Here is a 15,637-nt window from a genome sequence, read left to right on the forward strand (position 1 = left end):
CTGGGGTCACATCTTTGGACCTGTAATATGAAATCCCTTGCGAGCTCGTTTTCTGAGAAGCCCGTTCTTGGCTTGTGCTGCGCGTGGGGGACTTTTGACTGTGGAGTCGCTGTAACCGCGCAGCATCTCGTTGGCTATTCGTGGCAGCAGCGTCCCTGAGTCCAGAGTGTAGTCGCCGGTGCCCCATGGAAGCTTCCTGTCCCTCTGGCAGGGGCACGGCTGTGCTCTGAGAGCTGGCGTAGGCCCCTCGGCTCACCTTGATCGCGGATGGCATCTCGGTGGGGGGAGCTAAAGGCCCGAGCTCCGGCCAGAAGTCCTCGGCTGCCGTCCGGGCCCTGGTTTCCAGCTGCCTGACCACGGGCGGCCACCTCCCTGGCCTGCACCTCCCTTTCCTCCTCCGTAGAGCGGGGATGCTTCCAGAAGAGTCCGTCCTGTGGGGCTGCAGGATGGAGGCCACGGGTCAGGACACGGGAGATGCCTGAGATGCCAGGAAGGGGGGAGGCCTGGGGAACCACAGGACCCCCACAGGGGGAGGGGGTTTGTGTTTTTGGTGTCAGTTTCCGGAGCTGTGATTTCTGCACCGATCAGTTCACCTTTCCCAAGTGCACTTCACTGCTTTCCGGGGTCCGTACTGTCGTGTGCCCCCACGGCCGGTTCTAGAACACGTCCGTTCCCGCCGGAAGCAGCCCCTCCCGGTTGCCGATCCCTGGGCCGGTCCGGGGACCCCGTGGGCGCCACATGTACTCATGTTATCGTCCCAAGGATCGGGGGCGACGGTGTAAGCCGGCCGGTCCTGGACGTCCGCAAGCATTAGCGTCTGTCTTCTCCGTGTCACCTTCATCCGACCTTCAGCAACTTTCAGGACCTTCATCGCCCTCGTACCGTCCTCCTTCCGTCACCCCTTTCGTCACGGTCACCGTTGGCAGAATCACTCTCGCGCCCAGTCTCGCGCATGGGAAGCACTTAGGGAACAGTGGCCTCGGCCCCTTGACGCCCAAGAGCCCTGTCCATCTTCCAGGGGACTGGAGCCCGGTCCTGCAGCCCAGCCAGGAGCCTCCCGCGGCGCCCCGTCTGCAGAGACTCGAGGGAATGGGGCAGGGGACGGGGATAGACGTCGCAGACCCCACACGTCCTGTTCGTGATGCCGCCACCGCCCGTGTCCCAGGATGATGGTGCCCTCCCGCCATCTGCTTGCTCTCTTCCGCCGGGACACGTGGGGCAGGCAGCTCCCTGTGACCATCTTTAGATCCTGAGATCCTAGGAGCAAAGACTCTGCTTAGCCGTTCCTCTGCCCTTTTTCCATTTTCAGGGAAGCAGATTTGCCTGACATGCTTCCCAGCCCTCTCGGGGTCTCGGGCATGTTCCTGCGGCTTTGCTCCTATTTCTGTTTAGAAAGCTCAAGGTGCCGGGAGGTCAGGTCTACTCTATTCTGCCAAACCCTCTTGGCTGTCAGCTTGGCAGCACCTGCCCGAGCCACCATGGTGGGGAGGGGCCGGCCGCCAATAGGGCACAGCCTCCAAGGTCAGGAGGAACGCCCCCACTTATGCACTTATGGGGGCAGTCGAGGACTGATTGCAAAAATGCAAAAGAAATGCCAGAGGCAGGGCTGTGAGCAGGCCCTGTGGGATGTGGGGAGGGTAAGACGTGACCTCTGTCCCGGAAGGAGGGTGCCCGGTGCCCACAGGGCCTGGGCGGCCGGCAAGGCCAGCAGGGTCCGGTCAGAAACTTGGCTGTAAGGTGTGGGTCTGTACATTCTGGGTGTAGACGGAGGTAGCTAAGCAACAGAAAACAGCGCTTCCAAATCAGGAAGAGTTTGGCACATGGACTCCTCCAAGAACATACGTGTAAATCTTGGTCTTTGGGTGGAGCTCATGGTTTGCAGGGAGCGCCAGGCTGTGGGGCTCGGGCTCCCGTGTTTGGGTCACCGTGCGGGGAGCCTGTGGCCTTGAGTTGGCCTGGGGTCAGATGCTCTTTGTTTTTCCTGGTTGCTTAGGAAGCTGACAGAGCAAGTGTGTTTTATAAGAAAATGCAAGATGACATCAAAATGACATAATTCGGTATCAATAAAACATGAATCCGAACCAGGGAGCAGGGGGTCTGGTGGTTTAAAGGTCCCCGGGCTGGGACTGGCAGACTGAGCACGGGTGCCTCCCACTGTCTGAGCCTGGGGAATGGGTATGGAATTCCTGCCTGCTCCGCATTTTCAGGGACTGAGTACACCGGCTCCTGCTTTAGCTCCTGTCGAGGCTTAACCCTTGTGAGTCGTGGTCGTAGTTGTGATGACGCCATGGGGCCCTTATTAACATTTATTAAACTTATGTTCTGTGCCGTGGTCTCTGCTTGGCCTGCGTTCGTGGAAGCCCAAGATGTAAGTACTAGATCGGGTGTGTTGTGTGGCTAAGGTGATGGTGGCTCAGACAAACTAGGTAGGTGTTCAAAGTCGCACGAGTAGGCTGTCACAGAGCTGAGACCTGACCCGGCAGGCTGGCTCTGAACACCGGGCCTGGAGCCACTCCGGTTCATGGAATAGTTGCAGACCGTGAGGCCTGTCGTGGCTGCTCCCTTGTCTCTGAGAGCCCAGGCTCCTCCTGTCTTCCTGCTCGGTTATGCTCACGCCGGCATTTATCCTACATGGTCCGAGATGGCTGCAGGAGCACCAGACATCACATATAAGTCCCAGAGGCACACACCATGCTACCGTGGGTGTTCAAGTCAATTTAATTGTGGAGATAGAATGAAGAGAGACGGGAAGGAGCAAGCAAGCTGATGGACCAGGGAATGGAAACATCCCATGTCAGGTAGCAGCAGCTTCTAAAACAATCTGGCCCGAGGAGTCTCCATGGGCTCAGGCAAGTGCCCCACGTACGCCTTAGTGCTGAGAGGTGGCAAGAAGCTGGGGGGTGCGGTGTGGACAGATGCTGTTGTCCCTTCCTCAGTGATTACCCACTCTGACAACCTCTCAGTTCAAGGACTCCCTTCCTGAGCAACTTCTTTGTACCCCCCTCCACTCTGAGCTCTGGGGACAGGGGAAGGATGGAGGCAGGGCCTTAAGGACCAGGGACAGGACAGGAGGGGGGTCAGCTACGCGAGCGTGTGAGAGGTGCAGGGACACACAGTGCGGGGTGGGGAACACGGGACGTGCTCCCAGCATGCCGGTACAGGGGTGCTGCTGCCCCCGTCCCCTGCCCCTGCTTCAGCTCTCCGAGCTGTGAGGGCCGGCTGCTCCTGAGTGCATCGATGCAGCAGCGTGTCCCGTAGAAGTCATCTGGGCCGGCGGCTGGTGGAGGAGGCTTTCAAGTGTAGATTTGGTTTCCCTTTGCCTTGGTATCGTGTCATCCAGGTTGGGGCCATGTCTGCAGCCCCTGCCCGCGCCCCGCCTGTGACAGCCCTGTCTGCGCCTCCCCGGCCCACGAGGGACACGGGACAGGGCAAGATACCAGTGATGCCTCAGAAAGTGGTTTAAGCTGCTGCCTTCGGCTCAGGTCATGATCTCAGGGTCCTGGGATCGAGTCCCACATCTGGCTCTCTGCTCGGCAGGGAGCCTGCTTCCTTCTCTCTCTCTCTGACTGTCTCTCTGCCTACTTGTGATCTCTCTCTGTCAAATAAATAAATAAAATCTTTTTTAAAAAAAAGAAAGCAGAAATTATAAACATGATCTGTTCTTGCTCGGAATCCTTTCCTTCAGCCCGAGTCACACTGGTGAGGATCGAGGACATGCACCCGAGTGGCACAGAGGTGGGGCGCGTTTTGTACGGTTCCTAGTGCCGGGGTTTTTGAAGAGGAGTGAACGTGGAGAGGCGCCAGGAAGGATCTGCGTGCAGAAGCCCCTAGAGTTTTCGGTTCCCTCCTGTCGTTTTCACTCCCTCTCCCACACTAGCCAGCAGGATATTTTTAGCATCTTCACTTTCCTGACTCCAAGCCTCCAACCCTCTTCTCACAGAAATGTTTTCCTTTGACACCCATATTAAGTCATTTAATCAATGTGCATAAAATTTAATTAGTTTGCCTAATCACAAAAATAAGCACACCTGCTACACATAGGTTTGGGAGCAAAGGGAGCCGTTGCGACGGGCAGGGGACTGACCCTGGAGAACCGACCGTGAGGGGCAGTGGCCGCGGGCCAGGCGCGGTCCTGGGGTTCCGGCCTTCCAGGACTGGGAGCCTTGGCGCTTCCAGAGCTGGTGAGTGGGGACACTGGAGAGAGCCCCTCCCACGGTATTGTCATCCTCATTTATAGACGAGGTGGTGTCGGTTGGACAGCAGGGAAGCCAGTAGGAGACAAATAGGGATTTATTGCACGGTGTGGGCGTGGGTGACTGCGGGGCTGGCTAGGCACGTCTGAACCCATGACACGGGCTGTCGGGAAGGGCTGGAGCCATCAGGCACAGTGTCCACAGGCGGAAGACACAGGTGTGTCTTCACCAGAGAGCCTGAGCCCAGCTTCGAAAGCCTTTCAACTGATTAGGCCAGGCCCACCAGAGCATTCAGGGCAGTCTCCTTTTCGTAAAGTCACGTGATTGTGGACTGTAATCACGTGTACAAAAGACTGCCATTGTGGTACCTGGATGAGGGACTGAATGGACACCTGGGGACTGTTGCTGCCAGGTGGACACCTCCGACTATCACAGAGCAAAAGGCAGTGAGAAGTTCACCAGCAGATTGGAGATCCCAGAGTTGATTTGTGTAGAAGGTAGAATCCCAGCCCAGGCCAGGTCTGGAGCCCGGATCCTTAACCACAGTGTGATTCTGCATTTTCTGTCTTCGCATTTCTGCCCATTCTTCCCAGAGTCCAGGGGCCGAGCCTTCCTGTGAAGGCTAGTATAGCTGCACCCGTCCTTTTCCGCACGTGTGGAGTTCCGTGCCGGCCCACTGCTTCCTTTGTGTGGGCCCTGAATGGGCAGAAAGCGTCCGCCCTGCGTTTTGCCGTAACGTAAGGGCACTTCAGAAACTGTCCGCCTAGAGCTGGGGCTGCTTGGTCACAGGACACAGGTGTTTCCAATCCTGGTGGTTGGCGCTGACGGTCCCACCCACAGGGGTGGAGGGCTGTTGGTCTGCGCTGGGACCCACACTGAACTTCCCGCCATGGGGCTCTCCGCCATTCTGCACGTGACGCACAGACTCTGATCGTGGTTGTCACTTCAGTGGGACCTGGGGTGGCGTAGCTGTCCTGGGACCCCCTGGCTGGGTGGCCCGCCCTGCGCTAGGGGTGCGGAAGCAGCCGTGGGAAATCGGGGGGCGGGGGAAGATTCTGGGTGGATGAAGGCCCTGCCCCTGGAGTCATGGTACCGGCTGTGCGTGTGCCCAGCTCCCATCTCCCCCACGGCAGGCAGCAGGTGGGGCCACGGGTGGGGTCTGGACGGGCTCCTATCCCCCACACAGTCCTGCTATCTTGCTTCCTCCCCACCTCTTCTCCTCCTCCCCCCCCCCCAGCCACGGAGGCCCAGGTGTGGGCGCAGACCCCACAGCACAGGGCAGCACCGACACGGGGTGACTGCAAGGGCCCAGGGGCCTCGGGTTGGGGGAGCTGCTGTTCCCCGACGTGGAAGCCTCTCCCCGCTCAGAGCCCGCAGCCAGTCCTGCTCTGTCTCCTGAGCCTGGTCTTCGGGTCACCCCATCGGTAGGCCTCTTGTCCCCTGGCCTTCCCTCCCAGGCCGGCCCACAAGCTCCTGTGGGTCCGCGACCCTGACAGCGCCCCGGGGGAGCTCCCCACAGCTGGTGCAGCAGGAGGATACCCCACGGAATGACTGCAGGGACACTGCCCTGCCCGGGGAACCCATCCCCGGCAGAGAGGCCAGCACGCTGGGCTGGGGCCAGGCTGGAGCGGTGGCGAGCTCGGAGTTCCCAGGAAGGAGCTCCCGGAATAGCCCGGCGGCCGTGGTGTGGGGCTGTCTCCTCGGCCGCTGCGTCTTCTCCCTCCGTGGAAGGAATTGGTTCTCAGTTCTTGCGCACACCGCGGGGACGTTAGTCCTGTTTGAACCTCAGCCAGGGACGAAGTCAGGGTTTGCAGCTACGACATAGGGCCAAGCAGGAGGCTGGGACGTGGGGCTTCTGACCCGTGTCCCTCCTCCCGGAGCCAGGCCTGCTGTCCCTCTGCTGCCCCGAGCTCCCTGCCGCCTGAGCGCCTTGCGGGACAGTCCCGGAGCTGCCACCGCCCTGGGCCTGCTGCGTGCGGGCCCTGGGCTCTGGGCTTCTGCGCCGGTTCACTTAAGAAGCCACAACCCCGGGAGGGGGGTGTCCTCATCCTCTGTTTTCAGGGGAGAAAAGCACAGCTCAGAGGACACGGGGCTGCCCCTGTCACAGAGCTGGAGGGTGACGGGGCAGGCACTGGAGGTCTGGATGGCCTGGGCCGAGATGCACGCCGACCGCCTTGACAGCAGCCGCTGCACCCCGAACGCGCTCCTCTCAGCGAGTGAACGGAGTCGGATGTGGGGGCGGCGCTGAGAGCCTTGGAAATCCCTAGTGAAGGCACAGTGGGGCCCAAGGCCCCGGGGGGCGTGGGGAGCCAGGGCACGTGGGGGCGAGCCAGACGGGGCTCAAGCATAGCAGCGAGCGGCTGGTGCCCCCCCACAGGCCCCACGGGGACGGGCACATGAGGAGGGGGCTCGGTGTCGCGCTGGGAGCTGTGCGGGGCCCGGCGTGAGTCCCAGCGGTGCTCTTTCCCAGGTGCTCCGTGCTCTGCGGAAGGAGCCCTTTCCCCCAGGGAGTCGGGCCAGCACCGGGTGGGGGGAGGCTCAGCCCACGGAGTGTGGTTCCAGAGATTTCTCTGGGGTTTTGTAAGCTGTTGGTAGGGACCTCGGCTTGGGAGTTCTGTGGGTTTTGGCAGAGGGTGCTCGTCAGTGGGTGATAGGGTCTGAGGCAGATGAGGGGCTGGGGGAGTCCAGTGGGTGAGAGCGGGCCACGGGGACAGGCAGGGCTGGGGGAGCCTCGGCCTCTGTGGACAGGACAGGCCGCCCCACCGAGCAGCTGCGGGTCCAAGAAGACCTGCAGTGACTGCGGAGAAGGGGGCCCTTTCCAAGGGGGTGTGAGTGCAGTTCACCTCCTGTGACGCAGTTTCCCTGGCAGATGAGAGGTGGCGAGAGGTAGTGAGCAGAGGAGCACACCACAAAGTTGGGGGTTCACGGACCTCAGGTAGTCTGGGGCTTCGTGGTTCTGGAGAGACGGGCTCTGTTCCCCGAGCCCCTGTATGCACCGCTCAGCAGCAGCAGGCTGGGATGGGTCCGTGTGCAGAAACCCCAGAGCATGGGCTGGGATGGGTCCGTGTGCAGAAACCCCGGAGCACAGGCTGGGATGGGTCCATGTGCAGACCTCCTGAAGTGTGGGCTGAGGGGTGGGTCCGTGCATAAAACCCTCCCCCACCATCCTCCCTCCCAGCCGATGAGCCGGGTCTGGCCCACATCATGGCCCCTTGTCCATGGGCAGCTCTGGGATCCTGGTCTCGGGGTCTAGCCAAGCCCTGGGGAGGACCGCTGACCTGGCCCAGAAGGAGGAGAGCGTGGGGACTGCCAGCCACCAGGGTGCCCACTCTGCCCCACGCTGTGCCTGGGGAGGGGTGTGCACCCAAGTAGAGAATTTTTCTCTATATTCCAGGAAAGTCAGGAAACGGGGTATTTGACATTTGATGTTTGATGGTGAAATTATTTAATGTCCTCTCATGCTCTTGTTTCTTGAAGTATCAGGTGAGCCCAAAACACACCTGGCTGCTGTGTTTGGAGTGTGGAGCATCGATGGGTCTGGTGGCCAGGCTGTCCCCAACCTCAGAGGGCTGGGGCAGAGGGACACCTACACACCTTCATTCTCCCTGGCCTTGCAGGGCTCCCTGGGGCTGGCCCCACACTGGAGAAGGCCCTTGGCTGGTCCAGGCTGTAGGCAGAGCTGTGGGGCCAGGCCTGGCCCTGATGGCATGGTGCCCTGGAGGCAGGGCCAGGGTCACGGCCAGCTGTGGCCTGAGCTGTGCCTCCCAAGGTCAGACGGCCCTATGGTGATGGCCCCACCCCGCACAGGCGTATTTCTCCCACGCAGGCTCTGTCGTGGTCAGGCGAGACTCTGGGGCAGCTGGCCTCACGCGGAGGCGGGCCAGGGCCGCTCGGCTTGGAGGCTGGGCCGTCAGGTGGAGGCCCAGGTGCCCACAGAGGGGAGGGAGCCCACGGAAGCTACCACGCTCCTGCAGCATCTCTCCGGCTTCCAGCCGCTGCTCCGAGCCAGCCGCACAGCCCTACCGGGGGGTCGGAAATTGTAGGGACCCCTGACCCTGGCGAGCTGTGGAGGTCCCTGCACCGCTGGCCCAGGTCAGCTGCTGGAGCCCACGGTCACTGGGCAGTGGGACAGGGTGGGCGCTGTGGGACAGTGCAGCTGGGTCACCTCCATGAGGGTGGCTGATGGCTGGGCCTCAGTCACCACCCTGGGCCTCTGCTAGTGGGAACCTGGCACCAATGGTCTGATGGAGGAGGGGATGAGTGAGTGTCTGATGGAGGAAGGTAAGAATGAGTGTCTGATGGAGGAGAGGGTGAATGAGTGATGGAGGAGGGAGTGAGTGAATGTCTGATGGAGGAGAGGGTGAGTGAGTGATGGAGGAGGGAGTGAGTGAATGTCTGATGGAGGAGGGGGTGAGTGAGTGTCTCATGGAGGAGGGGGTGAGTGAGTGTCTGATGGAGGAGAGGGTGAGTGAGTGTCTGATGGAGGAGAGGGTGAGTGAGTGATGGAGGAGGGGATGAGTATCTGATGGAGGAGGGGATGAGTGAGTGTCTGATGGAGGAAGGTAAGAATGAGTGTCTGATGGAGGAGAGGGTGAATGAGTGATGGAGGAGGGAGTGAGTGAATGTCTGATGGAGGAGGGGGTGGGTGAGTATCTGATGGAGGAGGGGATGAGTGAGTGTCTGATGGAGGAGAGGGTGAGTGAGTGTCTGATGGAGGAGAGGGTGAGTGAGTGATGGAGGAGGGAGTGAGTGAATGTCTGATGGAGGAGGGGGTGAGTGAGTGTCTCATGGAGGAGGGGGTGAGTGAGTGTCTGATGGAGGAGAGGGTGAGTGAGTGTCTGATGGAGGAGAGGGTGAGTGAGTGATGGAGGAGGGGATGAGTATCTGATGGAGGAGGGGATGAGTGAGTGTCTGATGGAGGAAGGTAAGAATGAGTGTCTGATGGAGGAGAGGGTGAGTGAGTGTCTGATGGAGGAGAGGGTGAGTGAGTGATGGAGGAGGGGATGAGTATCTGATGGAGGAGGGGATGAGTGAGTGTCTGATGGAGGAAGGTACGAATGAGTATCTGATGGAGGAGAGGGTGAATGAGTGATGGAGGAGAGGGTGAATGAGTGATGGAGGAGGGAGTGAGTGAATGTCTGATGGAGGAGGGAGTGAGTGAGTGTCTGATGGAGGAGAGGGTGAGTGAGTGATGGAGGAGGGGATGAGTATCTGATGGAGGAGGGGATGAGTGAGTGTCTGATGGAGGAAGGTATGAATGAGTATCTGATGGAGGAGAGGGTGAATGAGTGATAGAGGAGGGAGTGAGTGAATGTCTGATGGAGGAGGGGGTGAGTGAGTGTCTGATGGAGGAGGGGGTGAGTGGGTGTCTGATGGAGGAGGGGATGAGTATCTGATGGAGGAAGGTATGAATGAGTATCTGATGGAGGAGAGGGTGAATGAGTGATGGAGGAGGGAGTGAGTGAATGTCTGATGGGGGAGGGGGTGAGTGAGTGTCTCATGGAGGAGGGAGTGAGTGAGTGTCTGATGGAGGAGAGGGTGAATGAGTCTCTGATGGAGGGAGGCCTATGTGTGTCTGATGGAAGAAGGTATGAATGAATGTCTGATGGAGAGAGGCCTGTGTGTGTCTGTTGGAAGATGGGAGGGAATGTGTCTGATGGGGGAGGGAGGGAGTGTGTCTGATGGAGGAAGGTATGAATGAGTGTCTGATGGAAGAGTGTTTCCTGGGGATCCTGGCGGACATGGAGGCTGCTAGCAGGTTAGAGATCACAGCTCCCATGGTTGAGGCTGGAAGAGACCTGGGTTCAGCACACCCGATGAGCACGGTAGACACCAGTAACGGTGGTGCCCCCATTTTTTCCAGCTTCTTGTCTCCGAGTGTCCTCACCCCTCAGTACCCCTTAGGGTCACTGGGGCAGGTGACAGCTGGGAACCAGAGGCTCAGGTCGGGGAAGGTGTTAGCAGGAGGCAGAGCTGGGCCTCGACTTCAGCCTCTGTGCATGTGCGGTGGCCCTCGGCAGTGGCCCTTGGCGCTGGCGCGGGCGGAGCACACACATGACCGCCTTGTGCAGAGCGGAACCTCGTGGACGGTGTGACTGCGTCCTTTATTCCCGTGCAGCCCACACGGGCATCTGGTCAGCCAGCGGCCGGAGGCCACAGCTCCTCCCTGCCACGCATCCCCACCCTTCATCTCCTCTGTCCTCTGTTGTTTCCCGGGTTCACAGCAGAGGGCCCGGTGTGGGGCATCTGTTTGGTGGAGAGGTGGGAGGGCCCCGTGGGACCAGAAGCCCAAGCTGGTGACAGGCGCTCATGGGACACACACCCACATGTGCATACGCTGTCCCCTGGGGTACCACGCCCCTCACCTTGCCCTTGGCTGGGTGCTCCAGACCTTCACCTCCTGTTGGGGCCCCCAAGGCCTGGTGGCACGCTCCCTGCCCCGGCCAGCGCTGGTATCTCGGCCTCTCCGGCTTGCACAGGTAGGGACCAGGCCTGGAGACGGGCACAGCCTCTCTCTACCCTGGCACGCCTTTTCCTGCTGCCGCTCCCGCCGCGGCTCTGTAATTAGCTGCCACACTCCAGCTTTCTCCGTGGGAAGAGTCAGAAATAGACCATGTCTTCCCCGGCGGCTCACTCGTCACTCGCTGGGTGACCTGCTGCTCACTGCGCGTTTCTGAATCAGGAGAGGGAGGAGCCTCCAGAAGGAGCTGGGGAATCCTCAGGCTGGAGCACACCCACGTCCTCCCTGAGGCCTCCGCCCCTCAGCTCCCTGCCCAGCCACCCTGGGGCTGTGTGTGCCGGTCCTCTGAGAGCCCCTGGCCGCCGAGGCTCCAAATGAAGAACATCCCCTGCCCCGGGGCCTCTGGAACACGCTGCATGGGGAGGGGGTCTCCATGATCTCGTTTGCCGCCGGGTCTCTGCATAGGGTCACCTGTGCCGGGCCCTGGGGTGAACGTGGGCGCTAAGACCTGATCACGTCTGGTTCTCTGAGCCTTCATGGTCTTCTGACATCTACCTCTGACAGTGGGTGGGGTCGTCGCTTCTGGAAGCCTCCCCCACACGGAGAGCAGCGCCGAGTCCCCGCTCAAGGGGACGGCACGCTGTGGTCCACGGATCTAGGCTAACGGGCACTGAGCTGGAGTTTGCCCGTTCGGCCTCTTGAGCAAATTCCTCCCACGCTGTGAACCTGCCCTCGGCCACGGGGTCTGGAGCACCCGGGCTTCCTTTCGGGGTCCTGGCTCTGGGGAGGCCTGTGTCTCCTTGTGGTGGCTTCTGCCCGGTCCCTTCTGGGACTGCAGCCTGGAGGAGCCCAGACAGGGCGTCCGAAGGCAAAGCCAATCTCGGCATCCCCTCAAGCCACCCACCCTTGCCTGCTGCAAGCCATCGTATGCCATCTTGGACTCCTGGGATGGCTACAGGCCCCTCACCCGACTCCAGGCTGTGGCCCTGTCCAGCGGTCCTGCCCCACAGACACTCACACCCTCAGTCGTCTAAGGCGCAGTCGCCGAAACCCCCCTCATCCGTGGGTCTCAGCCCAAGGGGCACCTTCCCGGGAGCCGGCCCTGTGCAGGGCAGCCCACCTACCTAGGCTTTGTCCTAGTGCTGTGTGGGAACAGGGTGAGCGTCTGTCCACAAGGCAACCTGCAGGCCCCGGCACAGGACTGGTTCTCACGTCCCACCACCGTGTCCCTAGGGCCCCGCGGGTCGTGAGCACTCCCAGAACATGGGGTGAAGGAAGGTCGGCCGAAGCCAAGGCAGAAGTTCAGAGTCTCCTTAAGTGGGATCCTGGGTACTGGGTGGCCCTCCTGGGTAGGAATGAGTCTAGACTGGACCTCCGGACACGCAGCCCTGCCCTCGGGGCGTCGTCCTCCCCATCCCTCCTGAGTGGGATCCTCTCTCCCGGGGAGAGCCACGCAGGGAGGGGTTCGGGGCCTCCGCTCCAGCCCCAGCCGCCTCTATGGGGAGGGTCGGGTGAGGGCCGGCGCCTGCATGTCACTCATGGCGGGGTCCCTAATGGGGCTGCGTCCACCCAGAGGCCTGGGTTGGAGCTGGCCTGGGGCCGGGTGGCATCCAGGAGGACCCCGCAGTGCAGGGCGGGACCCGGCCAGCTTTCAGCACACGGGCCAGGGGCGTAGATCCTGGTGATGAGCTCTCGGCACTCTTGAGAGACGCAGGAATTGGGTGACAGGCCTTGCTGGACACCCCGTCCGTGGCCGGTCGGCAGCGCCCAGGCTGGGTTTTCTTGAGGCAGCGTTGAGAGACAACTGTGTGCCAAGCTAGCACTCGCAGACGCTCTGTGCGTTGCCTCATTCCGTTCTCACGCTTCTGGGCAAGTCTGTGACCGGGTCTGATTTTGGAAGAGAAGACAGGCCTCCAGCAAGGGGAGGCCCGGGGTGGGGAGGTCTGGCTAGTGGGCATTTGGGGGCTTTTCAGGTTTGAGGGAATCTGTGGCCTCAGTCCCCAGGTGTCGCTTTGGGCGACCTGTCTAAGCCGCTGGCAGTCACTAGTCCCCAGGCTCTGCCTCCCTACAGATGCTCCAAAACTCTGCCCAGAGTCGCCTCTTCCGTGGAGCCTGCCATGATCCCGCCTCCCCTCTCCACTCCTCCCCCCACACCCCCTCCCCTGTCTTGAGCAGTTAGGGAACCGTCGCTGCGGCTAGAAAGGTGTGGTCTTCCCGTGGCCTCTTTGTGCAGTCCTGGAGGAAAGGGGTCCACACGAAACCCTCCGCCCTGCCGTGCCTCTTCGCTCGTTGGTCACACGTCCTGTCCTTTGTCCTCCGCGGCATAACATTCTGGAATGGTCTTGTCCATTTTTGCACTGTTTGTCGGCCTTCCTCCTTAGACTGTGCGCTTTCCCCGGCGGAGGAGGCTGGTTGAGCACCGTGTCCGGGCGTGGGACCACCTGTCACAGAGCCAGCCCTCCCTGGTCCTTTGCTGAGGGAGCGAGCGAGTGGGGACGTCTCGGTGCCGGTGAGGGAGCCAGATCTTGTGCGTCCCACTCCCAGGGCCGTCGGGAGCCTTCGCCCCGGGTCCCAGCCAGGCCTCGCGGGGGGCCGCTGGCATCCCGCAGACCTGCAGACGCGCTGTCGAAGCGGCCGCCCACGGACCCGCCGCACACAAAGCCGCCAGGCGCGCCCGCTCGGTGGCGGAGGAGCAGCTGAGCCCGGGGACGCCCTCGGCTTTGTGCTGGGACGGGTTCCGAAGAGACGAGCCCGTCTGGAGGCTGCGTCCTCTTCGGGGCACATGCGGTGTCCCCGGAGTCGGGGCGTTCCCAGGCTTGGCCTGTCGTCTCCGGCGCTAACGGTCCGGAAGTGGGCCGGGCCCTGGCGCTGACCCAAGGACAACGGTGTCGGAGTTCCAAAAATAATTGGCGCTTGGCACTAACTGTGGCTAATTATGCCTCTTTCTCCCGACAAGCCTTTTCTTTATCTTATGTATTTGTTGTTGGCCGCATCCTCTGACTCTTTCAACTTGAAACTGCTGGAGAGGCTTCTTCTCCGCCCGGGAGGGTGCGGGTAGGGTGGGGGCGGCCGGGGCTGGAGGGGAGGGGGGAGAGGGGAGGTGGGCGGGGGCGCCCCTCCCTCCAGGGCTGCGGCTCTGCTCTGCGGGGCTGGGAGGCGTGGACCAGAGGCGAGAGGCGGTGCTCGCTGTCACTCCCCGTGCGGAGGGCTGCCGGCCCAGCTGCCGAGGACAGGAGCGGGACAGGTGCCGTGCAGGAGGCAGCGGTGGCAGTGACCGCCCATGCTTGGCCTGGGCAGGAGGGTTTCCTTCCGCCTGGGGGGCATCCCGCCGTGGGGCTGCGATCAGCAGGGCTGGAAATGAGCCGCGCACCCCGAGGGGGCAGGGGGTCCACCCCAGGAGCTCCATGACAGAAGGCGACCTCCCTCCTGGGCAGGATCCTACTGAATTGGCCAGCAAGAGGCCGCCACCAGAGGTCCCCTCCCCTCCTCCAGCTTTTGGGGACTCTGCCCCCGGCTGAGCCCAGGTGGACTCTGCAGGCGACCACGATGGTGCAAAATGTAATTCTGGTGTTTTTCCGCAGACGGCTAAGCCAGAGACCGGCGGTGGAGGAGCTGGAGAGAAGAAACATCTTGAAACGTGAGTGGCCGGGGACCCCTGGCTCCTCCCCCAGGTGCGGGGGTGGGGCCGGCTCTCCCCCTGCTGCCCCCTCTGCAGGCTGGACGCTCCCCTGCCGGGGAAGTCCGGCTGCAGAAGCAAGCAAGCCCTATAGGAAAGTTGATACATTCAGACATCTGCCCGTTTAAAATGAAGAGAGAGAGAGAAGCTCTCCTCCTGGCATAATTAAAGATATCCCTATTTTCAGGGTTATTTAATTAGCCCGGTAGATCTAGGAGAAATGGCTCAGCATCCTCTTTGCTTTCTGGGGTTTGGAGCAAGTTTCTCTAGCAGTTTGGGAGGGAGTCCTGATGGGCGCGGGGACGGACGGCGTCAGAAAACCGAGGGCAGGAACACATGGCCCTGAGCTGCAGTCAGAGAGGCTGACGGACCGGAAACCCCGGGAACTGCCCCGAGCTCCCGTCTCTGCCATTCCAGGACCAGTTGGTCCTGGCTCCACGTGGCCCCAGGGTCCCCCGGTCCGTGTGTGGTCACAATGCCCACGGATAGCCTCCCCTGTACAGAGGATGCCGTTCTGCCTCATGAACATCCTGGACGGTTTGGGGGTAAAACCCCTTCAGAAGTGGTTCTCGGAGAGTTCTGTCTCTGGCTGGCAGAGTTTAGTTTTCAAAATGTTTTCTGCAAACGGTATTCTCGAAGGGCCTGGATTTTTCAACTATTGCTGCTCTTTTTCCTCTTTCTGTGATGAATGCTGCAGATACGCTCTGAGTTTGGCATTTTATTCTGAGAGCTGTGAGCTCTTCCCAAAGTTAGGGCAGAGCCAGAGCGGACGCCTGAAAGCCAATGGGCGCCAGAGCCTGCTGGTCTGGGCGCAGAGTGCCGGCTGGTCCCGGTCCCCTGTTCCCTCGCCGCACCGTCTCCGGCCTGAGCGGGCCCCTCTGTCAGGGGCGGCGGGACACAGTTCACCCTAAGTGACGGGATTCCGGGTTTTTATTGTCAGACTTAGGACGTGGCCCCTCCTCTTCTGGCCACATCTGCAGGTTTAAAGAGAAGCCTGTCCTGGGTTCTTCCGGCTTCCTCCGGTGGACGAGTGGGGAGGGGGGGAGTCAGGGTCTCTCAGTGACCACGTACGGGAAGGTTGGAAAATGCTACCACTCATTCATAAAGCGACCACGTCCCAGAGGCCCCGGAAAGCACAGCCCAGGGGCCGGCGGGCAGGCTGGAGCGGCAGGGGTTCCCCATCCATCTCGGCTCCGTTCCTGGGGGTGTCAGGTCCTTGCGCCAAGAGGCATCCCCAAGTCTATTAGTCTTGGCGGATAAGCGTCAGGGCCTCCAGAGAGGCGCCGCTGATGACGAGCACGGCTGCTG

The 15,637-nt window shown here is 61.3% G+C and overlaps 1 protein-coding gene across 2 annotated transcripts in view; it reads left to right on the top strand.

Annotated features, from left to right (window-relative positions):
* PHACTR3 (phosphatase and actin regulator 3) overlaps nt 1–15,637 on the top strand; it is a 205,923-nt gene that overhangs the window by 183,044 nt on the left and 7,242 nt on the right. For both annotated transcript variants that reach the window (XM_045980169.1, XM_045980170.1), the window contains exon 9: nt 14,235–14,290. In XM_045980169.1, the coding sequence (XP_045836125.1) occupies nt 14,235–14,290 (56 nt within the window). The remainder of the gene's footprint in view (nt 1–14,234; nt 14,291–15,637) is intronic.

This window comes from Meles meles, chromosome 16 (genome assembly GCF_922984935.1).
Source record: "Meles meles chromosome 16, mMelMel3.1 paternal haplotype, whole genome shotgun sequence".
Classification (NCBI taxonomy): domain Eukaryota; kingdom Metazoa; phylum Chordata; class Mammalia; order Carnivora; family Mustelidae; genus Meles; species Meles meles.